We start from the raw sequence: 27941 nt of genomic DNA on the forward strand, positions 1-27941 counted from the left end.
ACAGTTATAAACGATCAAAGACCATAGCATAATTTATATGAATCAGCCGTTACGGCAGATGAAACTATAATCCATGTTTAAACACTAATGAACTGTCTTTTTCCCTTTTGTATAAACAAAGTTATAAATAAAACAGCTTAGCATAAAAATGAGAAAAATACTCACTCATTTTCTCGGAGGTGTGCAGGGATGAGAGTCGTCCGCAAAAGTTTTTGGAGTAAATGATGCCACACACAACCATCAAATTGCATTTATACAGGTGACTGTGTAAAATGTGAAAATGTAAAAAAATGACCACTAGATGGAGCCAAAGTTCCACGAATGGAATGGTCCAAATTCGTGGAATCAGAGCGATGTCATAACCCTGTCTCATTAATCAAACTTGTACCAGTTTTTCGCACACACAAACGCCATTACTCATGACAGGCGAAGGATGTTTTCGACGGGTGAGGCATGAGATACGATGCCTTAATTAGCAGTATATTTTAAAGAGATTATGATTCGGACGTTTCATGCGCTAATTTTGCTGGCACCTGTTTTTCACGGACAAGAAACCATCAGATAAAAGACGCAGCCTGATTCTTGGAGCAGGTCATAGGTTATGTGAAAAGGGGCGCTTTCTGCTCTCTAAACATTCCGATGGATTTTGTCTATCTGAAAGAAATGGTCAGTATATTTTTTTGTAACCATTTCATTTATATACTTTTAAAACATCAGATTATATTTTTCAACTTGTTAGTCTGATATAGACTGCTCAGGAATCGTGTTTCAGATGTCAGAGGGCTCGCAGGAATAGGGGGGCGCGCATAGACGAGCGCGCGCCCTTCTCTTACTGCTGACAGACAGACAGCTGTGACTCGGTTTCATACATGGACAATGATGTGGTAGGACATACTTCAACTCTCTTTAAAATGTAAGATGATTTTTATAAGCATTTCATTATATACGTTTTAGCAAGATATTTATTTTATAAAGATTTAATTTACACTTTTAAGGAACAGTGTGTTTTTCAACTTTAGCAAGATATTTTATTTTAATTTATAGCTCATTCTAACCAACAGATGGAGCTGTGACTACGTTTCATACATTGCATTTTTGTGACGTCCATGGACAATGATGTGGTAGGACATACTTCAACTCTCTCTAAAATGTAAGATGATTTTTATTTTTATAAGCATTTCATTATATACGTTTTAGCAAGATATTTATTTTATAAAGATTTCATTTACACTTTTAAGGAACAGTGTGTTTTCAACTTTAGTTTGATTGTTTTAGATTATATCATTTATATAGAGGATAGAATGTTTATGTAAGATGATTTTTTTATTCATCTAAAACTCAAAGAATTGGTCTCAGTATAGATTTTACTTTAAAAAGGATGTGAAGTTGTTTCAGCACAGTGACCAAACAGCTGTCAGTACCCGTTGCTCTGGAATGCGAGGGTGGGAGGGAGCGCGATGCTTGGGGGATGCCTGTGACACCACACACACACACACACATGACACCACACTCACGCACACACATGACACAAAGCTTGTTGTCTGTGACACACACACACACACACACATAGAACATGACACCGGCTGTTTGAATCCGTCAAAACTATCTGTCAAAACTATCCGCCAAAACTATCCGTCAAAAACATCTGTTCTATTCAAATAGGGCAAAACTATCCTTCAAAACATCTGTTCTATTCAAATAGGGGAAACTAACTGTCATACTACATGATCGATAGGGCAAAGGTTAATCCCATGACCCCAGTCGGGAAGTTCAACCCATCAATCATAAAAGGTCACAGGAAGTTCAACCTGTCAAAAGGTCAAAGGTCAAAGTCGTAAATCATTTTGACACAAGCCCCCTGGTAAGGACTACTGTCCTGTATATAAGTAACAAATTATAAAGCATTAAACAGAGTAACAAAGTCAGATAGGTGTTATGGTATTAATGCGGTTGAACAATTGAGGGAAGGTAAATTTCTCTTAAAATTGGATTTGGCTAATGGCTTTTGGTCAATTCCATTAGCAGAGGTTAGTCAAGAAAAGACTTCTTTTACTGTAAATAACAAACATTACGTATATCAAAGATTACCAAAGGGATATGTAAATTCCTCAGCAGTATTTCTATTAAAGAATTGCCTGTGTAAGTTTATATTGATGATATATTAGTTATAAATGAAAAAAAAAAAAGCATATTGAAACCATAAAAAAGGTTTTAAGTTAATTGGCTTGCCGAGGCTGGATTAAAAATGAATATATATGTGAGTGAATATACTGTAATGATTTATGTCTGTGTTCCTCTGTCCTGTCCTGTGTTCAGCAGTTCCCCGTTATGTTTAGTCTCCCCAGGTGTTTCTGATTAGCCACGCCCCCTTGTTATCTTGTTTAGCTTGTCTGTCTGTGTATTTAAGCCCTGTGTTTAGTTCAGTCTTGGTCAGTTCTTGTTTATTGTTGCACCATTGCGGTTGTTCTGTTCCCCGAGTCTTAGTCCTGAGTTTGTGCTTGTATATGTTAAATTTTGAGGTTATTTAATAAAAGACTACTGCACGTGGATCCTGCTTCCTCCTCTGCTTCAACCAAAGATGTAACAGAAGAACTGACCCATACAATGGATCCAGCAGTACGCATCCTTCAGCTCCGTCAAGGTAACCGACCACTGGAGGACCACACCCGAGATTTCCTAGACCTTTCACACCTCATCGACTTTCCAGATTACGCACTCATTGACTTTTATTGTTATGGGCTCAATAAACATTACCAGTCAAAACTTGTTAATGATGGACCTCGAGGCTCGCTTGCTGGATTTATTAACTTTGCCCTTTTTTGGAGCGGTTCATCAGCTACTGTGGGCTTTACAAATGAGGAGCCACGCAAGCTCACAGTATTACCAAACACTGAGCCAATTCACATCATGCCCACGTTAATATTGGCAACTCCAGTGCTTACACCACTCGCCAGTGCATTCTCGCCAGAACCTGAGCCTCTTCACGTCACTTCTGCCGATCCAGAGACGGTTCACGTCACTTCTGCCGATCTAGAAATGGTTCACGTCATTTCTGCTGATCCAGAGATGGTTCACGTCACTTCTGCCGATCCAGAGACGGTTCACAACACTTCTGCCGATCCAGAGATGGTTCACGTCATTTCTGCTGATCCAGAGATGGTTCACGTCACTTCTGCCGATCCAGAGACGGTTCACAACACTTCTGCCGATCCAGAGATGGTTCACGTCATTTCTGCTGATCCAGAGATGGTTCACGTCACTTCTGCCGATCCAGAGACGGTTCACAACACTTCTGCCGATCCAGAGATGGTTCACGTCATTTCTGCCGATCCAGAGATGGTTCACGTCACTTCTGCCGATCCAGAGACGGTTCACAACACTTCTGCCGATCCACAGACGGTTCACGTCATTTCTGCTGATCCAGAGACGGTTCACGCCAGTCCAGCCAAGCCTGCACTTCACGCCAGTTCAGCCGAGCCTGCACTTCACGCCAGTCCAGCCGAGCCTGCACTTCACGCCAGTCCTGCCGAGCCAGAGCCAAAGCCAGAGCCAGAGCTTCACGTCAGTCCTGCCGAGCCAAAGCCAGAGCCAGAGCTTCACGTCAGTCCTGCCGAGCCAGAGCCAGAGCTTCACGTCAGTCCTGCCGAGCCAGAGCCAGAGCTTCACGCCAGTCCTGCAGAGCCAGAGCCAGAGCCAGAGCTTCACGTCAGTCCTGCCGAGCCAGAGCCAGAGCTTCACGTCAGTCCTGCCGAGCCAGAGCCAGAGCTTCACGTCAGTCCTGCCGAGCCAGAGCCAGAGCTTCCTTCGCCGCTGGTTCCATCCAGCCCAGAGTTTCCTTCGTCGCTGATCCCGTCCATCCCAGAGTTTCCTTCGTCGCTGATCCCGTCCATCCCAGAGTTTCCTTCGCCGCTGGTCCTGTCCCGCTCAGAGCCCTCTTCGCCGCTGGTCCTGCCCAGCTCAGAGCCCTCTTCGCCGCTGGTCCTGCCCAGCTCAGAGCCCTCTTCGCCGCTGGTCCTGTCCAGCTCAGAGCCCTCTTCGCCGCTAGTCCTGTCCAGCTCAGAGCCCTCTTCGCCGCTGGTCATGTCCAGCTCAGAGCCCTCTTCGCCGCTGGTCCTGCCCAGCTCAGAGCCCTCTTCACCGCTGGTCCTGCCCAGCTCAGAGCCCTCTTCGCCGCTGGTCCTGCCCAGCTCAAAGCCCTCTTCGCCGCTGGTCCTGCTCAGCTCAAAGCCCTCTTCATCGCTGGTCCTGTCCAGTCCTGACCTGCCCTCGTCGCAGACCTCGTCCAGCCCTGACCTGCCTTCACCGCCTGTCTCATCCAGCCCTGACACGCCTTCTCCACTGGACTCCTCCTACCCGGAGCCTTCCGTTAACCTCCCCAAGAAAATTTTGGGGGGGGGCAATAAGCCTTCACCGCCTTGGCCACCCGAAGGGTCCTCACCGCCTTGGCCACCCGAAGGGTCTTCTCCGCCTTGGCCACCTGAAGGGTCCTCTCCGCCGTGGCCACCCGAAGGGTCCTCACCGCCATGGCCACCCGAAGGGTCCTCACCACCTTGGCCACCCGAAGGGTCTTCTCCGCCTTGGCCACCCGAAGGGTCTTCTCCGCCTTGGCCACCCGAAGGGTCCTCACCGCCATGGCCACCCGAAGGGTCTTCTCCGCCCTGGCCACCTGAAGGGTCGTCTCCGCCCTGGCTGCCTGAAGGGTGGTCTCCTCCCTGGCCTCCTGAACCGTGGTCTCCTCCCTGGCCGCCTGAAGGGTCGTCTTCTCCCTAGCCGCCTGAGGGGTCGTCTTCTCCCTGGCCGCCTGAAGGGTCGTCTTCTCCCTGGCCGCCTGATGGGTCGTCTCCTCCCTGGCCGCCTGCACTGCCTGCTCCTCCCTGGTCGCCTGCACAGCCTGATCCGCCCTGGTCGCCTGCATGGCCTGCTCCGCCCTGGTCGCCTGCGCAGCCTGATCTACTCTCGTCACCTGCGCTGCCTGATCCGCCCTGGTCTCCCGTCCTGCTACAGTCTCCAGGCCCTCTGCCGCTCCACGGGCCTGGCCCTCCATCCCGCCCCCGGGTCCGCCTCCTCTCCACCACCCTCCTGAACTATTGTTTTTGTTTTGAGGGGCGTCGGGAGCCGCCCATAGAGGGGGGGTTATGTAATGATTTATGTCTGTGTTCCTCTGTCCTGTCCTGTGTTCAGCAGTTCCCCGTTATGTTTAGTCTCCCCAGGTGTTTCTGATTAGCCACGCCCCCTTGTTATCTTGTTTAGCTTGTCTGTCTGTGTATTTAAGCCCTGTGTTTAGTTCAGTCTTGGTCAGTTCTTGTTTATTGTTGCACCATTGCGGTGGTTCTGTTCCCCGAGTCTTAGTCCTGAGTTTGTGCTTGTATATGTTAAATTTTGAGGTTATTTAATAAAAGACTACTGCACGTGGATCCTGCTTCCTCCTCTGCTTCAACCAAAGATGTAACATATACAATATATAAAAGTGAAGTAATGGCAGATGTGGTTAATTTAGGATCTTAGGTATCTGTTGGAAACAAAAGAATTAAGAAATCCATGAAAGAGTGGATAGCAGATCTAAAAACCCCAGAGAGTGTTAGAAAGATACAAAAATTAAAGGGGCTTATGAATTATATGAAAGATATAATTCCTGAATTTAGTCATAAAGATAGACTAATGCATGCTAGCCTACAAAAAAAAGGCAATAAATTGTATTGTAGTGATTAGGCAGAAAAAACACTTCAAGAGTGAAAAAAGCAATTTTAAGCTCTTAGAAGGAAGAGATGAGGAGAAGGCTCTTAAGGCTGACCTACAGATATAGATTTAATTGGTTATTAATTAATAGCAAGGAATAAGAAGAGCAATATACCAATATGTATAAAGTGTTAAAGCTGGGAAAATCCAGAAAAGAAATTTCTTTCTGTAGAGAAGAAACTAGCAGCTATGAGTAAAAGATATGCAGAATTACCAGGTCTTGCAAGAGAAAATTAATAGAATAAATAAATAAATAAAGGAATAAACTAATTAATAGCAATAAAATAGTGAAGGGACATTAAACTAAAGATAAGTATAAAATGCAAAAACCCAAAATTATTTGAGAAACAATAGGATAATACACTCTTAGACCCAAATGTGAGGATATTAAATAAAGAGCGTAAAATGTGACAGAAGAAATATGAATGTATTTAAAGGGACGATAGTATATACAGATATATCAAAGACTCTTGAAGAGTATAATGCTCACTGGGTGTATATTATAAAACATAAAAAGGGTGAAGAAATAAGAGACAGGGGCTTAGTCCTGGGTATAACTCAGTATGTAGAAGTTATAGCTGTATTAAAAGTACTAGGAAGGCTCAAAGAAATAAATGCTACACAAGTTATTATTATAACGGATAGCAAAAAGGTTGAGACAAGTTTAAATGAAAACTTAGACATTTGGAGACAGAATAGGTATGCTAAGTTTAACAGAAAACCTGTTGAACATAGTGAATTATGGAAGAAGATTAATGATCTAGTTAGGAATTTGGACCTAGCAGTGATTTATCAGCATGGACATTCAAAGTAAAACACAGAGATAGCTTTAAGAAACAAAGAAGTAGATAAATTAGCAAGAATAAGAAGAAGAATTATAATTAAAGAAAACGAGACAGTTTGTAAGCTTAGAATTATAAGGTTCTATCTCCACTTTTGGTCGAAATTGAGTTTTTGACATAATCTGATCCATTAGGTGTTTATTAATGCCTGCGTGGTGTTATTTTTGTAAAAAAAATATTTTGTTAGTGTAACGGGGTTCAGATGTTATGGGAAGAAGGAGGCGGGAACCGGCGAACATTCAACATATTTTAATGATAAAAATAAACCAAATACAAAATGAAAGTAAAAGCCAGCAGCCCCTCACGGACGACTGCTGGCCACACAAAACAGAAATAAAACATCAACTAAAACACAGGCCTGTTCCTCTCTCGCTCTTCACTGTCGTCGCTCCTCCTTTATGCTTCCACTCCTCCGTGAGAGATGCGAGACCGGTGCGTCGCGCACGTGTCGCTCATTATCAATCACGCCACCGGCCTCGCGCCGTCCTTCCACGGCCCTCGATCTCGTCGTGCTCGCCACAGTTGGTAGTTATTAATAAAATAAAAAGGTTCCATCTCACAAAACATAAACTGAGTTGGGATTATAAGGTTCTATCTCCAGTAGATTCAATATCCAATCAAAACCCTGAATGAACACGGATGGACCAATCAAAACCCACCTCTTAGCTCTGTAGCCTGGACACAGAGCTAAGGGCTGGACATTAGCCCGGACATTTGAAGCTGGCGAAAGATGGCATCTATCTATCTATCTATCTATCTATCTATCTATCTATCTATCTTCCAACCTTTTCTATCTATCTATCTATCTATCTATCTATCTATCTATCTATCTATCTATCTATCTATCCTTAATAACTAATCAATCTCTTTCTTTTTTACTAATCCATCTTTCTTTCTTTCAAACTAATATTTCTTTCTTTCTAAATAATCTATATTTCTTTCAAACTAATCCATCTTTCTTTCTTTCTTTCTTTCGTTCTTTCTTTCTAACTAATCCATCTTTCTATCTTTCTAACTAATCTATCTTTCTTTCTAATATATCTTTATTTCTAACTAATCCATCTTTCTTCTTTCTTTCTTTCTTTCTTTCTTTCTTTCTTTCTTTCTTTCTTTCCTTCTTTCTTTCTTTCTTTCTTTCTAACTTATCCGTCTTTCTTTCTGTCTAACTAATCCATCTTTCTTTCTTTCTAACTAATCTATATTTCTTTCAAACTAATCCATCTTTCTTTCTTTCTTTCTTTCTTTCTTTCTTTCTAACTAATCCATCTTTCTATCTTTCTAACTAATCTATCTTTCTTTCTAATATATCTTTATTTCTAACTAATCCATCTTTCTTTCTTTCTTTCTTTCTTTCTTTCCTTCTTTCTTTCTTTCTTTCTTTCTAACTTATCCGTCTTTTACTAATCCATCTTTCTTTCTTTCAAACTAATATTTCTTTCTTTCTAAATAATCTATATTTCTTTCAAACTAATCCATCTTTCTTTCTTTCTTTCTTTCGTTCTTTCTTTCTAACTAATCCATCTTTCTATCTTTCTAACTAATCTATCTTTCTTTCTAATATATCTTTATTTCTAACTAATCCATCTTTCTTCTTTCTTTCTTTCTTTCTTTCTTTCTTTCTTTCTTTCTTTCCTTCTTTCTTTCTTTCTTTCTTTCTAACTTATCCGTCTTTCTTTCTGTCTAACTAATCCATCTTTCTTTCTTTCTAACTAATCTATAATTTCTTTCTAACTAATCCATCTTTCTTTCTTTCTAACTAATCTATAATTTCTTTCTAACTAATCCATCTTTCTTTCTTTCTTTCTTTCTTTCTTTCTTTCTAATATATCTTTCTAACTAATCAATCTTTCTTTCTTTCTTTCTTTCTTTCTTTCTAACTAATCTATCTTTCTTTCTAACTAATCCATCTTTCTTTCTTTCTTTCTAATATATCTTTCTTTCTAATATATCGTTATTTCTAACTAATCCATCTTTCTTTCTTTCTTTCTAATATATCTTTCTTTCTAATATATATTTCTTTCTAACTAATCCATCTTTCTTTCTTTCTTTCTTTCTTTCTTATATATATTTCTTTCTAACTAATCCATCTTTCTTTCTTTCTTTCTTTCTTTCTTTCTTTCTTTCTTTCTTTCTTTCTTTCTTTCTTTCTAATCCATCTTTCTTTCTTTCTTTCTTTCTTTCTTTCTTTCTTTCTTTCTTTCTTTCTTTCTTTCTTTTTAACTAATCCATCTTTCTTTCTAACTAATCCATCTTTATTTCTAACTAACTAACCTATCTTTCTTTCTAACTAATCTTTCTTTCTTTCTTTCTTTCTTATATATATTTCTTTCTAACTAATCCATCTTTCTTTCTTTCTTTCTTTCAAACTAATCCATCTTTCTTTCTAACTAATCTATCTTTCTTTCTAACTAATCTATCTTTCTTTCTTTCTAACTAATCTATCTTTCTTTCTATCTAATCCATCTTTCATTTTTTAAAATGTTTCAGAGCACAGAGGGGGTGGGGTGGAAAGGGATGAAAACATAACTTTCATGATGTTACAGAATATTTTGTATGTTTTAATCTACTAAATGAACCGTTTTTAATGTATGTAAGATGCTTCCTAAATCTTTTTACAGTACAGAGTAGGGTGTAGTATGTGAAGAAAACATTTTTTGTTTAGCTGTAGCTGAACATGTCCATGTTCTTTGAAAATAAATTTTTTTTTTTTTTTCTTACAAACTTGCTTGGCTTTGATGTATACTATACTATTATATATTATATTATATACTACAAGCTGTTTTGCCAGCTGGGATGTAAAAACTTTGATGCTCAATATCTCAGAACTACCCTAAACGGAGATAGAACCTTATAATTCTAAGCTCACGAGTTGTATTAAGAAAATATACAATTATATGAAATATTCTGTAAACCTAAAAATGATAATATAGATAATTATATTAACCCTCATGTGGTGTTCGCTGATTGATTTTGTTGATGTTGATTTTCTTTTTCCCGAAAATACTAGTTAATGTTATCGCTTTGGACTGAAACTTAGTGACTTTTTTCACAAATGGTATAACTACTTCTGAAATGTTTTGTGAGAATTTTCTTAATTTTTTAGGGGGAGTTTTGTCACCTTGTCACTCTTGTGGTGTTCCCGGTCAAAAATGACCGGACTACAAAAAATAGCTTATAAATAAGTTGTTATGCTATATTATCACCCAATATTGGATTCAATCTTTTTGTCCACTTGTTCTCTTTCAAGTAGGACTGGTTTTATATTTCTATTTGCATCTGATTAATTGTAGGCCTCATTTATTTGAGAGTAGGCATCTAATTTTTTGAGTAAAAAAAACATTATTTTTGAATAATTTTGGAAATTTTAAATAAATTCTGAAGAAAATTGGCACTGTTGATCACACTAGTCTACTTTAATATTTCACCAGGAATTTTGTTTTGAAAAACTTTTATTTTGTACAAAATGGCACATTGTTACTCTTGTGGTGTTCCCGGTCAAAAATGACCGGACTACAATAAATAGCTTATAAATCAATCATTATGCAATATTATCACCCAATATTGGATTAAATCTTTTTGTCCACTTGTTCTCTTTCAATTAGGACTGGTTTTATATTTCTATTTGCATCTGATCAATTGTAGGCCTCATTTATTTGAGAGAAGGCATCTCAATTTTTGAGTAAAAAAAAACATTATTTTTGAATAATTTAGGAAAAATAAAATAAAATCTGAAGAAAATTGGCACTGTTGATCACACTAGTCTACTTAAATTTTTCACTAGGAATTGTGCTTTGAAAAACTTTTATTTTGTACAATATGGCACAGAGTTACACTTGTGGTTTTCCACTGGGCCATTGAGGGCCATTGTGGGCCATTGTTTCAATGGGCCATTGAAAGTGAATGGGAGAGACCAATGCAACCAATGAATGGACCAACACAAAATATGTATCATTTTAAAGCTTAGAATCTCAGCTTTTTAATGCATCTAATCACTTTGATCAACTCCTAACGACTGCTGAGTTATCACTCTAAAACTGAGTGTACCCCCGCAGGCGCCACCTAGCTGTGAAATAAATAATCATAATATTTTTCAAAACTATTACCTTGATCAACTTAAAATAGGTGTCATTTGAAAGCTTAGAGTCTGAAATTTACAATGAATGTAGCCAATTTGATAAACTCCTAAGTAGTGCTGAGTTATTTGCCGATAAAAAAAATAAAAAAAATCATAATTTATAAACGACTTTTTTGTATTACATTCAGCAATATGTCAAATACATCATACAGCTCTGATAGTCCTGTGTCATATGTCATTTGAAAGGTCTCAATGAGTAGAATACAACAAGCATAATTGTTTCAGGCTTTTTTACTAAACTTGATCGAGGTTTTTCTAAAAGAAGCCCTTCAAGAGACCCATGTGTAAACCATGTATGGATGCTGAATTTTAGAAACATTTCCGCTCGTAACTTCATGAAACATGCTCCGATTGTGGAAAATGACACATCATTATTTACAGCAGATGCTTACAATTAAAATGAGTCCAAACTCAACATAATCCATCACTCAGAACTAAAGATATTCCTCATGGACACAACACAAAAAAATATCACAGACGCACAGACTCACGTAGCCAATCAAGGTAGCTTAGACTTGGCCTTTTTACTTGTATCTTCATGAAACCTACATCGATCATGAAAAATGACACATAGTTATTTACAGCAGGAGCTCACGATTAAAAAGAGCCCAAACTCAATATATTCCATCAATAAGATCTAAAGATATTCCTCATGGCGTTCTAACACAAAAAATACCACAGACACACCTAGCCAAGTATATACTCATGAAGCTCTCATGTTTGGTTTTCGCTCATAACTTCACGAAGCATGCACAGATCGTAGAAAAATGTACATCATTATTTTCAGTCGACTATCACTATTAAAAAGAGCCCAAACTCAGCATAATCCATCACTCAGATCTAAAGATATTCCTAATTGAGTTGTAACACACAAACCCCCACATGCGCTCACAGAGCCTTGAATATAGATGTAGCCTAGCACTTATGTCACGTTTTAACTCATAACTCAATGAAGCATGCATAAATTGTGGAAAATGGCACATCATTATTTACATGAGATTGTTAAGATTAAAAAGAGCCCAAACTCACCATAATCCATCACTCAGATGTAAAGATATTCTTCATGGACTTCTAACACATGTCTCTCCCATTCACTTTCAATGGCCAATTGAAACAGTGGCCCTCAATGGCCCAGTGGAACACCACAAGAGTGACAATGTGCCATTTTGTACAAAATAAAAGTTTTTTCAAAACAAAATTCCTGGTGAAAAATTAAAGTAGACTAGTGTGATCAAAAGTGCCAATTTTCTTCAGATTTTATTCAATATTTCCAAAATTATTCAAAAATAATAAAAAAATTACTCAAAAAATGAGATGCCTACTATCAAATAAATGAGGCCTACGAATAATCAGATGCAAATAGAAATATAAAACCAGTCCTAATTGAAAGAAAACAAGTTGACAAAAAGATTGAATCCAATATTGGATGATAATATTGCATTACGAGTGATTTATAAGCTATTTTTTGTAGGCCGGTCATTTTTGACCGGGAACACCACAAGGGTGACAATGTGCCATTTTGTGCCATATTGTACAAAATAAAAGTTTTTCAAAACAAAATTCCTTGTGAAACATTCAAGTAGACTAGTGTGATCATCAGTGCCAATTTTCTTCAGATTTTATTTAATATTTCCAAAATTATTCAAAAATATATATTTTTTTACTCAAAAAATGAGATGCCTACTCTCAAATAAATTAGGCCTACAATTAATCAGATGCAAATAGAAATATAAAACCAGTCCTAACTGAAAGAGAACAAGTGGACAAAAAGATTGAATCCAATATTGGGTGATAATATTGCATAATGATTGATTTATAAGCTATTTTTTGTAGTCCGGTCATTTTTGACCGGGAACACCACAAGAGTGACAATGTGCCATTTTGTACAAAATAAAAGTTTTTCAAAACAAAATTCCTGGTGAAATATTAAAGTAGACTAGTGTGATCAACAGTGCCAATTTTCTTCAGATTTCATTTAATATTTCCAAAATTATTCAAAAATAATGTTTTTTTTACTCAAAAAATGAGATGCCTACTATCAAATAAATGAGGCCTACAATTAATCAGATGCAAATAGAAATATAAAACCAGTCCTAACTGAAAGAGAACAAGTGGACAAAAAGATTGAATCCAATATTGGGTGATAATATTGCATAACAACTGATTTATAAGCTATTTTTTATAGTCCGGTCATTTTTGACCGGGAACACCACAGGTGAAATTGGGTTGTGAACACCACACAAGGGTTAATATTCCTGATATGAGGAATAAATATAGACAAGTTCAAGTAAGGTGTGGAAATTGTGTGAGAAGGGGAATTGTGTAATTGAGTCAAATTATAAGAAGTGATTATGTTAGAATCACACCAGAAATAGTCGTCCAAGGGTGTTGATTGGAAATAGCTGGACCTTTAAATCCTAGGTCAAAGTTGGAAAATAAATATATATTAGTAGCAGTAGATAGTCTTTGGGCAAATACCGTAAAAGACACTATTGCAAATACCTTTATAAAAGCAATAGAGGAGTTACTGACAGCATGGTTTAGACCCGGGAATATTAGGGTTGATAATATAACATACTTTGTTAGAGGACAGTTAGAGGTTATCTGGAAAACATACTGTTTTGCACAAAGACTTGCGGTATGCACCAGAAAGCAATGTAATTGGAAAATGTGCAGTAGGAACTTTAAAAAGTTTCTTTAGAGCAAATCATAAGGACATAAGATGGAATAAAAAGTTATATATAACTTATATATTATATTATTTTATAATAATTTAACTAATGTAAATCGAAAAGATAAAGAGAAAAATAAACAATATAATGACAAACGTCAGGTTGTGTAGATAAAACTGGATAATAAGAAATTAACTACTAAATAGTGTTACTAATAGTATTACTAATATAACTGTAAATAGTGTTGTTTTTGTTTCTGTTATTGTTTTGTAATTGTTTCTGTTTGTATTTTAATTGTAATATGATATGCAACTGCAATCGCTCATGTCTTGGACTGGGCAAATGTATATTGTCCATCTAAGTATGAACTGATTGTTTGTTCTTTACTGTTATTGTGAAGCGTCCTTGAGCTTGGGAAAGGTGCAATGTAAATTAAACATATTATTATCAACTAAACCTTTTAAGGATTTAATTACTAATAAAGTTTTTTTTTTTAAAGTTGATAAACATACAGTATGGTTATTAGAAAATGAGCTTTGGAGTAAGAAGAATTAGATTTTAGTGGAATAAGAAAGGAAGGAAGGTAGAATTACCTTTAAGAAAAAAAAGAAAGAAAAAAAAAACATTGTATCTTACCAACAGTGTAGAATAACTAATTAAAGACCAAAAAAAAAAAAAAAAAGAAAGAGTATAAATTACTTCTAACATGCTCTTTTATTTAAAAAGAGTGAAATGATATAAAGAGATAGGTCTCTTACCAATATTTGTGATAACTGCGTTAAAGATCCTAGAATGGAACAGAACAAGCTCATTCTAGCGTGCATGTGTGTGTGAGACAGCAAGAATGCAGATTTATGGGGTAATAAAACTACTGATAGCTTGTCTCTGGATGGAGCGAGGTTAAAGAGAATAAAATAAGCAAAAAGGTTATTTATTAAAAGGTGTTTAAAATTACGCACCATAAAACTATATATATATATATATATATATATATATATATATATATATATATATATATGTGTGTATGTATGTTTTTATTTATTACCAACAATGAGATTTATTTCTTAAACTCATTCCCCGTTTTTATTCTCTCCCACAGACATTATGGACGCTTCAGCCCACCATGAAACGCCACGTCTCTGAACCCCCGTCTCCAGCGCTCCTCTGTTTTATAATTTCATCGTTCTGTGGACATTATCCTGCTATAATAAAAACACATCCTGAAAAACATTCGCCTCCTTGTCACACAAGCAGATTGCAGTCATAAACACACACTCCGGAAGCACACATTTCTGACACAATAACCCCCATATAGACCACTCACATTCAGTGCTGTGGAAAAGAACCATCATGACAGAAATTCAAAAAATTACAAATTGTAAAAAATAAAAAAGCTACAATTTGAGACCAGAAATGCAGCATGTAACTGTAAAAGTAAAAAAAAAAAAAAAAAAAAAAAAACTTACTATGTGCTTGTTTGTAAGGAAGTTTGGGAATTATTAACTAATTTATGTGTCCAATACGCTGTCACGTCACTTGACAAAAGAACAAAAGACTCTTTCGACAGTCGAAAGGTTGAACGTCAGAACGTAGGCACACTATTGGCCGACGCTGGTCGTGTGTGATGCGTGTGATGCTGGCCAATAGTAAGCCTACGTTCTGACGTAAAACCCAGAAGTGCTGCGCTGTTACACTACGTGAACTCACTCAGAGGCACACACAGAAGAAAATGAATAGTTGAATAAAGTCATTATTTTTGTTTTGTTTTGCGCACAAAAAGTATTCTCATCGCTTAATAAACTTAAGGTTGAGCCACTGTAGTCACTTGGACTATTTTAACGATGTCTTTACTAACTTTTCTGGGATGGCAGATATCGATTACCCAGCAGCCTATGAAGGAGTGAGCCAGCTCTCAGATTTCATCAAAAATATCTTAATTTGTGTTCCGAATATGAACGAAAGTCTTACGGGGTTGGAACAACATGAGGGTGAGTAATTACTGACAGAATTTTCATTTTTGGGTGAACTAACCCTTTAACATTCAGAGGGGCCCTACATTACCACTGCTAGCACCATCATAATTTGTGCATGTTTTGAAGACAAATATCTACACTGCAACATCAAAATATATGTGTGCATTGTGTAGTGTTACATGAGCAATACCACACTCGTAGCTGTGTGATATGGCTTTATATCTGCATGGCTGTGATTCATAGGTAATCACAACTTTTCTGATATAGAGCCATATTGCATTAGCCTAGAAATCTAGATGCACCCTAGCGGCAGCAAAATGTATTTTGCTTCCAGGGTAGTCTAGCAACTCTCCATTGACTTTCGAGCTGCAAAAACCTAAATTGGGTCAGGCCAATCACGTTGTGTATAGAGTAGGCGGGGCGGGCTTAACATAATGACGACAGAGTTGCGACAGTTCCCTGCTACTTGAAAACAAAGAATGGTGGCTGCTGCTGGAGAACAGTCTTTCCAATCGGCTTTGGCCGCGACTCTGGAGGACTTGGAGTTAAGTTTTTCTTTGAGAAAAGAGCAAAGAACGGCACTTAAGTCATTCTTAAAAAAATGAAGATGTGTTCGTAGTTTTGCCGGCCAGATATGGCAAAAGTTGAATCTATCAACTAACGTTAGTTAGTTACGTTAGTTAGTTACTGGTTGGTTGAAGCGCTGTCCTATTGCGTGCAGAGGGAATTTGAAAGACAGCCGTTTATCCCGCCCCTCGGATTGAGCCGTGACTATGGTGAGTTGCCAGACCTAACATCTTGATGTAGGTCTGGCTTGCCAGGCTAATATTGCATGGCTACGAGTGTGATATTGATTTTATACGAAAGTTCAATGGATCAAGTATTTAAATAAGAAACAACCATGGAGTGTCATAAAATTTAAAAAAAAAAACTTTTGTGTGCGGAACTACCACGGAATTAACTCTCAAGTTGATAGTTTAACAGTTGAGCCTAAGCCTCTGTTACTAATTAGAATATGCTAAGGCTAGTTCTATTTGGGTTGCTTAAGTGAAGTTATAGTATAACTGAGTAGAGTATTATGAGAGAGAGAGAGAGAGAGAGAGAGAGAAAGCGTGTGATTACCTGTGTCTGATCAAGATGGAACTCAAGCTGCGTCAAATGATGCCACTTTGGGGAAAGCCTCCAGCATGACAGCATCTGAAGTACATGTGAAACTAGTTAAATCTTGATCGACATCGTGTCATCACATATTGTGTGACGGCGCACCACGGAAGCTACAAAGGTAAGCTGTAGCGCGACCACACGGATAATTTAAAGTTTTAGTTCAGGTGCCAGACAGTGAAGGGAAAAGATGGAAAGATGAATGTGTATTTAAAATGGGTCATTTATGTAGAAGAAATGTGAAATTATTTTTGAATTTGGAGCTTTCTAGATGTATTTTTGGCTTATGTGGATGAAAGACAACAACTCCCAGAATGCACTTGCTTCGCTGCCCTAGGAGGCCACTCCCAAGCCACACCTACCGGTAAGAGAGCGCAACAAGGCTAGGCTACTAGTGAGTCTCCGTGATGAGTCTGCCCGGGATTTCGAGATCGCCCAAAATGTCCGGGATTCGGCTTTTGCATTCTACAGTCGCCATTCATTATGTGAACTGTGGCGAGCAGGACGAGACTGAGGGCCGTGGGAGAACGATGAGAGGCCGGTGGCGCGATTACTGATGAGCGAAACCTGTGAGATGCACCAGTCTCATATCTCTCACGGAGGAGCAGGAATTTTCTTAGCAATGTTAAAACGCACATCAACCGATCACTTGTTTAGCGTTCATGTAAACTTTACATTCAGATTCACCAATCGGAATGAATTCAGTTAGACTGAAACAAAAGGTGTGCATGTAAACAATGAATGGTGACTGCAGAAAGCAAAAGCCGAATCCCGGACATTTTGGACGATCTCGACGGCCGGACATGTCCGGGAAAAAGAGGATGGTAACCCCTACTACTCAGCTTTCTCCACAGAACAAGAGCCTGCTAGCTTAGCTTCCAAAAAAAGATGGCTGACACTATGTGTACATTCTGTGAGTGAGATTCCACTCTCTATGGGTGGGTTGAAAACATGCGGGACAGCCCCTACTACTGGCTGTAGTCTACAGCCTCTGGCCAAAAAATCCTCTGATGACGCAAAATGACGATTTTTGCGTCATCTGAGGATTTTTTCCAGACAAAAAATACATAAATCTCTCGTCTCAGGGGGATATGAGGGTGGAAAGCACGGTAATTCGAAAATACTACAGGTTTTCTACTAATACAAAGCTTAATGCTAAATCCTGAAGTATCCCTTTAAATAACTGTCGCAAAAAAATTATAAAAAAATGACCCCACTCAGTATTTAAACATAATAAAGGACTCTCAAAAAGTTCCAAATATAAGAGTTGTTATTTCAGATCGATCATGCATACAATTAAACAAACTCACGATCAGAGTTTTTATTAAAGAGGAAAAAAACAAAAATAAAATAAAAATACTCAACCAAAACAAAGTTTCTCCAAACTAAATAATTCAATTGAATGTTTTATCTTGATGGGTTCTTTTGGGCAAGGTCTACGTTGTGAAGGGATGGGAGATCGAAGGAAGCATTAAAAGCGTGGACATAGTGCTGTTTGATCTCTCCTATTGTCAAGATTCAAAGAGGGATTTTGTTCAAGAATAATTATGCCAGCAGATGAGTAAAAAGGGAGTAGAAATAAAATCCCCAAACCCATTTGGCGTCTCGTTGAACTTCAGTAGGCCGATCTGTTTCAATTGCCACAACTCTTCCTTGCGCAGAGCTAACACATCTAAAGATTCCAATGATCTTCATAGTGTACTCCCAAGGTTTGAATCTCAAACGAAAAACGATTAACCTCCAACTCGTCTCCTTTAACAGACTACACCCTTTTTTTCATCATCTTTTATGATTTTCCTTCAGATAATATAATGAAGATAATTATAAAAATTAATTTCTTTAAAACTTGGTTATATACTTTGCTTATTCTTTGAATGAAGATGATCTGAATTAGCATCAGTGTAATGATCCATTACAAAGCCGACACACAACAGCATCAGCTTCGGTTCTTCAGCAAGCTCTTTAATGTTGTAAGTCCTATCTGGTGTTGTTTGTACGGAGCCCCTAAAGGGACGTGGTGGTGGAAAAAAATTGGGATGGGACTGGGAGATTTTTATTTTATTTTATTTTTTAACTTTTGCATTCCCTTGCAAAGATATTTGCATAAACCAAAACCCTTTTGCACATTTTATATTATGAAAAATATTCAGTAACTTCACTATGACACTGTACTGTCACCAAATTCAGTTCACACATCACTGCTCTCCTTCTAGTTATACTACAACACTTAATTTAATAAAAAAGCATAATTTTTATTATTATTTATTATGAAACAAAATCAATAACTTCACCATTATTAGACAAAAAATTAAATAACTTCACACTGTTATACAGTGTAATGCCATCAAATTTACTAAGCAATTATCATGCAAAAGCTTGTAATGTTAGCTGTGTACCAATATCATTTGTGTAAAGAATAGGCCTACTTATTTGTTATGTGCTATTACTTGCCAAACTAAGTGTTATAGTATGACCAGTGGGAGACCATTGATGTGTAAACTGAATTTGGTGACACTACAGACACTACTATTTTTGCAGACATGTTTTTTGGGCTATTTTGCACTTTGCAGACGATCCCTTCGGACTTGTCTCTCAGCCGCCTGCTCATAGAGATCAATTTATATTATAAAGCTTGTTTTGCGGAAAATTGTAGCTCGTTGTCTACGTTACTATGAGTGTAAATAGGAGTCATTTGTGTTTTAACAACGTTTAAAGTTATTGATCCCGGAAGTTTGAATCTGTGAATATACTGCCAACTTTACTGAACTCCTTGAGTTAAGCACTGACTGCATTTCTTTATATTTGAGTCCAGGTTCAAACACTTTGAAACGCTCCATTGTTAACGTGCGGAGCTGTCTGAAAATGCGTGGTTAGTGAAAAAAATAAAATAAAATAAAAAATCCCTGAAATAAGGCCATAAAACCCATACTGATTATTTGTTCATAAGACTTTTAAAAACTGGATATTGAAACATGTAATTTTTGCTTCAAAACAGTTTTAAAATCATCCTGCTCACTCATGTAAATAAAACAATGAATTGATTTAAAAATCTTTTGTTAGACATGTTTTGTCTCAGAAAGGCTGTATGCGAGGAGCCACGCAAGAAGACATGCAATCTCCCTGAGGGAAGAAGTGATCAAAAAGCGAGGTCGTCTTTCACTATTGTAAGTTAATGTTGTTAAAGGTACAATATGTACGTTTTCGCCACCAGAGGTCGCATTTTCAAAACAATAACAAAGACAAAGCTTGATAACGCTATGAAGGAGAGTTAAACGATGGGAGATGTCGTTGTTCATGTTCACGAATGAGGTAATAAATTAGTTTTTGTATTACCTGTACGTTTGATCACACTATTTGATGTCATCGTCATTTTTGTCCAAAAGGTCCTGAGAGGAACTATTTTGTGTACCTAGTGCAAAATAGATTTATTAAAGGAAATGGGGGTGAAATAGTAAAATTCCAATTAAAATACATTCCAATAAATGCTTGGGTATGCAGAGCATTCACAGCCCCTGTTATAACCACGTGATTGTAATATTCTTATTCCAAAAATTGCAAATTAGTTCAAATGATGTGTTGCACTCTTAGTGCTTTCTCACAGCACACAATAGTTTTGTGTCAGGTTCAGAGTAAAACTTAAGTAGTTAATAGCTGAAATTCTTTTCCTAATCTACTCCATGAAGGTGCACATATCTCATTCAAATGCACACATCACCCAAACACATGACATGACACAATCCTTGACAAAGCACACGAGAGCCAATGAGCATTTAATATCACTGATGTAAAACTTTTGTCATGATGCATCTTGAGGCAGTACATTTTGAATCTGTAAAAGTGCTGGATTGACTGTTAAAATTGTTATTAAGGATGGAGATGAAGATAGTTGAATTTGGTTCCATTCCTCACCTAACACAATCATATGTATTCTTAAGATTTGGACCATGGATTGGAAAATGTTTGACTTTTATGATGATTTTTATGCTGCGTTTGTGGTGTATTTTTATTTTCCACAGCAAACAAAATAAAAATTACATGATGTAATGGTTACATGATTATTGTCACGTTTTCATGGACTTTCTGTTTGTTTTCTTTGTCATTAGTTTCATCATCATCTTTAGTTCAGTTCTGTTTTCATTAGATCATCATCTTCATTAGTTTAGTTCATTCACCTGTTTAGCTAATCATCTTCCTCATCATTGTCATTATCATTACCGTCATCACCTGTGTTCACTCTTCAGTATCACCATCACCTGTTGTCCTGTCATCACCCATTATCATCTTGTGTATTTAAGTTCCTTCTGTTCAGTATTCAGTTGTCGGTCAATGTTTGTGTTTAGCACTCTGTCTGTACACGCACACTGTTTCGAGTATTCGTCAGTTTAAATAAATATTGAGTATTTTGGATCTTTGCCTGGAACTTCATCTTCTTCTACCTTGAGATGTTACAATTATTGAACTTATATTAATTTTACGATTTTATAGTGTAGTCATGTTCATAATTATGTAATCTTTTGAAATGATCTGACATGAGATGACATACAGAACAGAATGAAATATTATAATTTCAAATTAATTAAATGAACGAACTGCATTTAATAAATATGAATGAAAACAATCTCATTGATCATAAATACAATAGAATCAACTGATTAATTACATTAATTAAAAATTCAGAGATTAAATAAGGATGCATAATAAACTTATGTAAAGCTCATACATAAATGAAAAACCTTTTAGATGCAGGTAATACATTAATGTTGTATGTTTTAGTGTCTTTGCAAACGACATTTTACCTAAAATACACTCAAATACATATGACATTACATTGACTTGGATTTTTGTGATTGAATAACTTATATAATATGTGATAAGTTTCAGGGTTGATTGTTAATCTGTTTGTTTGTACATGCTTTAACATTATTTATGTTACAGAATTAACATCAAAATATGCAATGTTAATATATGTCCGTTTATTTTTGAATACAATCTATATGGAAACTTTTCCCATCAGATGTTGCTTTGTATTTTGTTCAGGCTTACACAAAATTATATAACATTTAGGTGCAAATATGCAGAAAAGTAAACCAAAGCTTGAAGCTAAAATAGCAAATATCTCCACAGCTACAGTAAATTTCCCAGGAGGACTGACATAAGATGGGATAAATGTGATCCATACAGCACAGAATATAAGCATACTGAATGTGATGAATTTAGCTTCATTAAAGTTATCAGGCAGTTTGCGAGCCAGAAAAGCCAGAATGAAGCACAAGACAGCCAGCAGGCCAATATAACCTAGAACAGCCCAAAAACCTATATTAGAACCCAGACTGCACTCAAGAACGATCTTTTCATGGTAATATTTAAAATTTTTGTAGGGAAATGGGGGTGATTTTGTTAGCCAAAGCACACAGATAAGAACTTGTATAAGTGTAAAGGCAAGAACACTGAGTCTTTGTTGAGGAGGCCCAAACCATTTCATGACATTATTTCCTGGAAGTGTAGCCTTGAAGGCCATTAACACTACTATTGTTTTCCCCAGAACACAGGATATACAGAGGACAAAAGTGATCCCAAATGCTGTGTGACGCAACATACAGGACCACTCAGTGGGCCGACCAATGAAAGTAAGTGAACAGAGGAAACAAAGAATCAATGAGAAGAGCAGCAGGAAGCTCAGCTCTGAGTTGTTGGCTTTTACTATGGGGGTGTCCTTCTTACTGTAAAAAAGAATTGCCAAAAGCACAGTTAATCCTACTCCAAACAGTGAGAAAAATACTAGGACTATACCCATAACTTCACTGAATGACAGAAACTCTACAACCTTTAATACACATTTATTTTTCTGAGGATTAGACCAGTATTCCTCTGGACACTGCTTGCAGTTATTTGAATCTGAAAAGAAAGTAATGATACTTGTAGTTAAAAACAACATTTAAATTAACTCCTTTGCTAAGAAATTGCATCCAGAAACTTAAGTCCAAGAGGGGAAACACAAAAAGGAATGGTTTACTTTATAATTGTGAAATGTGATAAAGATTACCTGTCTCATTACTGATTTCTCCTTCTGCACATGGAATACAGTCATAACAGCAGACAGGTCTTCCTTTCTGTGCAGCCTTCCTAGTGCCTGGAGGACAGCTCTCACTGCACACAGACCTTGGCTTCTACATAGAAAAATACATTACTCTTAGTAATTTATACTGAATTATGAACGTTATAATTTCTATAATTTGCTATAACTACTCTACTGTTGCATATTTCAATCTTTAAATGGTGCAAAGAAATCGGAATAAAATCATTTGAAAGTGCTTTTACAAAAAATAATCACCATTACCACCACAGTACTGTCCTTTTGTTTAATACTGGCTCTGCACTGCACTCTGCTGTTGCTTTTGACCATATAGGAACCAAATTTTATATCTTGTGAATAAAACAGGTGCAGATTGTTTATTTTTAAATTTATTCTTCTTACCTTTATGTCATTTGTATAGGACAGTACAAGTATTTTACCAATTTGTTCTTCCAGTTTCAAGAAACTCTGTAGGCCAAACATGTTATTAACCTTTACCTCTAGCTGTCCTCCAGCCCAGATTATGTTTTTAGTGTTAAGCACAAAGCGCTGATGAGGAGGAAGTGAGACATCATAGTATCCCACTGGTTTAAATTGGACTGATTCATTTGAGTCTTTCTGCCAGTTCACAACTTCATATTGCGCTACTGTGGCACCGGTGCTGTCAAACCACAAACGATCTCCCATCTTTACAGTGAAATTTACATTTTTCAGAGCCTCAACAACCTATTGAGAAAAATGCATTTTAAGACATTTTCAAACAGAAATAGGGCTATCCTCTTACTTTTCATTACCCTGCCTCTTATGTTTTACTTATTTTACCTGGTGTGGTTGTATTGGTTCTTTCTCACAACCTGCTTGTTCTTTGCACTTGAGTAGACTGTGAAGTGAATGAGCCACAGCATAAACTGCTTTGTAGACATTGCTTGAATATCTTTGTTCAGGCACATCTTCATTGTAGTTTTTCAGCGCAAGTAGATCCTGATATTTGTTACAACTTAATGCATATTGAGAAAGATTCCCCTCAGTCTGTGGGCATGGAAAAGTTGTTTCCCAGAATGCTTTTATAACATAATCTGCTAAACCTCCAATATCTATTTTTCTTACTCCAAACCCAAGTGACCCTCCCAGCACACGAAAACTGTTTGGAATGATCAGACTCTTTGCAGTTATCCATCCTTCAACTCCAATCATTTGGAGGTCTGTAATGTTCTGAATACTTAGCTGCTCAAGTAGATTATACATTTCAGAACTGGTAAGAAATGCAACAATCACTTTTGCAGTGCCTTTTTTTATTGTGTCTACCACTTTTTGTAGATTTTCTGTCTCTGTTCGATAGAATTTCACAGAGTACTCCACACAAATTCCCTCCTCCTGGGCTGTATTCAAAAATATTGACATTCCATTGTTGCCATAGTCATTGTCACTGTTCACAGCTCCCACCCAAGACCAGCCAAAATGTTTTACTATGTAAGCTAGTGCTCTGCTCTGGTGGTAATCACTAGCAATAGTCCTGAAGAAGGAAGGGTATTCTTTCCTATTACTGAGACATTCACATGAGGCTGAAGGACTTATCTGAGGAAAAAAACAAACAGTTAAAAAGGCATTAGTATGGTGATTATGTCCAGCTTCTGATGTTATTGCACCTTACCACTGGAATTTTAAACGGTCCTGTGGTACTGGACAGAATCACAGTAGCAGAAGACTCTGTTTCTCCTATGATAGCATGTATAGGAGACTGTCCATTGCATCTGTTTTTTGTTGTAAATTCTAGACCATTCATCAATGCCATAGTTGCACTCATTGAAGACAGTCTTGAACCACAGGTATCATAAATTTGGTAGCCAATAGAAACATTTGGTAGCAAACTTTGACTTTGGTTAATCTCCTCAATGGCAAAGATCATGGTCTGAGCCATTCGAAAATCTCTTAGACTCACACTGTAAAAACATTAAACCAGTTTGTTAAACACAGACCAAAACACTTTTTAAATTGAACTTGTAGTTCTCATCTGAAATACATTAACATTCCACATGTTATATTATATTATTGATATTACGTATTTGCTGTAAGGATTATATAAAGTAGTTTCCAAAGTAGCAAACCTTGAGCATGATAGAAGCAGAGGTTTTTGTGTAAACTCAAATGAAGGTAATGACTCTATACCGTGGACTGAAAAAAGTGCTCCAATAGTTATGTCTCCATCCTTGGATAACAGCGGGTACTTTGGGTCTCCCATCATTCGGCAAAGAGGCTTTTCTGTCTTTGCATGACATTGAAAGATAAGCAAGAGTGTATAAAGGAAGACAGACATCGCAAAGATTGAGCTCAATTGTGGTCCCATGCAACTGACTTGATAAAATGTTTGCACTTTTATAGGCATAATTAAAATGGATGATTGATTGTTAATTTAGCCAATGAACTCATAGGGCAGAACATGTGTCAGGTCAAGCAAGGGTGCAATAGAGCCATGCTAATATGATAGAGTTCGATTTTTTTCACAAGTGTGTAAGTTGTAGGTGGGTTTTTCAATATCAAATGTTATTTTCTTTCAGTTTATTTTTTACAATATATTACTTGTATAAAGTGTTTGTAAAGGAAAGTGTACATTTGAGGTTTTTAAGGAAATGTTTTTACAACTTCTTAACATTCTTGTATGTTTTACAATTCTAGGCAAAGGCAAAAGACCATAACTTCATTTTTGGTCAAAAATGAGTTATTTATATTTTTGGCACATTCAAGACCTCCTTTATCATGTGGATGAGTATCTTGAATCAATTCCATTGTTTCTTTGAGAAAATAATGAGTTGTCTTAACAGTAACTTCCAAAAGCCCATGAGAAACCAAGGCAGAACACCATAACACAAGTTACCGCTCTTTGGCTTTGTTTTGGAACGCTCAAATTGAGTTCCCTTTCAGTCATGTAACGTTCGACTTAGTCGATCGTATACCGACTGTATGGGATAACGCCTAGTGAGCCTGATCACTCTGATTACTTTTAAAATCAAGCCAACAAGATTTGGCAGGTACGTAATCAACGCCCTGCCTACCCTGTGGGTATAAACACGGAAGTGGATGCACCTACCAGTTGTCTTTCACTTTCGGAGCTGATCGGTTCATTCTGATGGTCTCTGATCGAGAAACTATACAACGAGTGTGCCGGTGTTCTTCTGGAAGACTCTCCTGGTGTCGGTGTTTACAGCAGTTGCAGCGGTGGTCGCGAGCTATGGAAGCTCTCTTCAGCTGTTTCCACAGCATTTTCTTCTTAGTAAGAGTGTTTTGTTGACGCGGTTGAGGGCGGAAGTAGTGAGTGCTTCACTTTTGAGTGTTGCCGCGGTTGTTCCCCTGTGTGCTCTGGCACTGGTGACGGGTCCCATTTCTAAAAGATCAAACACGGTTGTGATTTGTGTGTCTTTTTCAAGATGCCATTTCATCCGTGCGTTTCTGGGTGCGGTCGGTCTCTGTCGTCCTCTGACGGCCACGAGAGCTGCGTCACATGCCTGGGCATTCAGCACACTGAAGCAGCTCTTGTGGATGATTCATGTCTTCATTGCGGGGATATAATCATCTCGGTGCTAAGATCGAGACTCGCTTCCGTCAAACGCGGAAGTGTAGTCCCCGTGCCTTTGCCCCGTTCTAGAGCACCCCCTGGGTTAACCTCCCAGGGGAAACCTGGAATGCCGCAGGGTACGGGTGATCTGAGAGTTACGGTGAGGGGTAATCCGCCCGGCGTGGCCCCGTGGATCCCTCCCGTTTCTCAGGCATCGCAGCCGGGGGAAGCTCAGCAGGAATGCGCCGGTCCCTCTGTGATGGACCGACCGGACATTTCTTTTGGGGCGACTCCGGATGATGGGATGTCCATCGCAGCATCAGAGGGGGAGCTTGATTTGACAGAGGAAGACTCTGTGCCGTTGCCCTCCTCCGGGAGGGTGGCGACGCCGATGTTGGATCCTGAGATGACGGCTATGCTCAGGAAGGCCGCCGAGGCGGTCGGGCTCGTGTGGAATACTCCACCGTGTCCCGAACCATCTCGGTTGGATGATTGGTTTCTTGGAGCGGGCCGGTCTGGTTCTCAGCCCGCCGCTCCGGTACCTTTCTTTCCTGAAGTGCATGAAGAGCTCACTAGGTTGTGGAAGGCACCTTTCTCTGCCAGAAACAGGCTTGGTAGCTCCTCTTCCCTCACTACCCTCGATAGAGGTGCGGATAAGGGTTACGAGGCGATCCCCCCAGTGGAGCGGTCTGTTGTGATGCAACTGTGTCCAGCGACCGCTACCTCCTGGAAGGGAGACCCTCGTCTCCCCTCTAAGGCCTGTAAGTTCTCGTCTGCTTTGGCGGGCAGAGCTTACAAGGCCTGTGGGCAGGCCGCATATTCGCTGCATGCCATGGCGTTGCTTCACCAGGCCCAGGCACTCATGGACATGCACGAGAGTAGTGCAGATCGTGAGCTCCGCACTGCAACCAGCTCGTGAGATCGGTCTGGCGATGTCGACTTTGGTGGTCCAGGAGCGCCATCTCTGGCTCAACCTGGCGGATATGAGGGAAGCAGACAAGGTTCGGTTCCTGGACTCCCCCATTTCCCAGGTTGGGTTATTCGGCGACGCGGTGGAGAACTTCGCCCAACAGTTCTCCACTGTACAGAAGCAGATGGAGGCCATCCGGCACATCCTTCCCCGACGGCCTGCTGCTGCCTCCACCCGGCCGTCGGGGTAGATCCTCTGCCTGCCCGTCGCCGAGGGTGTCCCCCTGCGTCCGCCTCTTCTCCCGCTGAGCACGTGTGGCAGCCTTCACCTGGGGCTCAGCGTGGATCCAGACGCAGGCGTAGCGCCCCGCCCACCTCAGGTGCTGCCAAGCCAGGTGGTAAGCACAAGCGCTAGTGAGGTGGGCCGCCCAGGGATGGGATTTTGTTCTTGGAGATGTTACTGGTTCACTCCCTCCCCTCGGTGGAGGACCGGGGGGAGTCTTTGTTTGTGTATGTCTGTTCCGCCTCTGGCTCCCTGTAAAAGCGGGTCCAGCGGTACCTACATTTTCAAAGAAAGATCAAATTTCTTTATCTTTATGTAGGTGTGCAACCCAGGAGCCTGACACCAACAGCCACGTCTGTATCACCAGCCCTCATTATGGCGATTCGGTATCGGTTGGGTATCTCACGCTATTTTGAGATCCTCTGAAACGAGGGAAACGGGTAAGTGCACTTACATGTACACATGATTCAGTCTCGGGCCGCCTACGGGCCTTCCGAGTAGAGTCCCTGTTTAATGAAGTTGTGGTTGATGGTATCTGGAATTCTGTTGATTCACCGGTGTAGCGCCGTGAGGTGTTCCTGGCTGTTTCAGCTTTTTCCCTTATGCT

The 27941-nt window shown here is 38.7% G+C and overlaps 1 protein-coding gene and 1 long non-coding RNA gene across 3 annotated transcripts; one reads left to right on the top strand and one right to left on the bottom strand.

Moving 5' to 3' along the window:
- The first annotated feature begins 388 nt into the window (after positions 1-388).
- On the top strand, positions 389-14647 carry LOC311090017. Of its 2 annotated transcripts, none has more exons than XR_014607814.1 (4): positions 389-666; positions 740-913; positions 1062-1150; positions 14485-14647. It is a non-coding gene; the product is annotated as an uncharacterized lncRNA (long non-coding RNA). The 2 variants fall into 2 exon arrangements; XR_014607815.1 differs by having other exon boundaries at positions 740-884.
- Positions 14648-21509: 6862 nt separating this feature from the next.
- On the bottom strand, positions 21510-24906 carry LOC311089493 (extracellular calcium-sensing receptor-like; the record flags this gene model as incomplete). Its single annotated transcript, XM_084124216.1, has 6 exons — positions 21510-22414; positions 22563-22686; positions 23091-23318; positions 23415-24167; positions 24244-24532; positions 24698-24906. The coding sequence occupies 6 exons, from the start codon at positions 24904-24906 to the stop codon at positions 21510-21512; spliced, it is 2508 nt and encodes an 835-aa protein (XP_083980342.1).
- Between the last annotated feature and the right edge of the window lie 3035 nt (positions 24907-27941).

The sequence above is a fragment of the Abramis brama genome (assembly GCF_963993115.1).
Source record: "Abramis brama genome assembly, chromosome: 9".
Lineage (NCBI taxonomy): Eukaryota > Metazoa > Chordata > Actinopteri > Cypriniformes > Leuciscidae > Abramis > Abramis brama.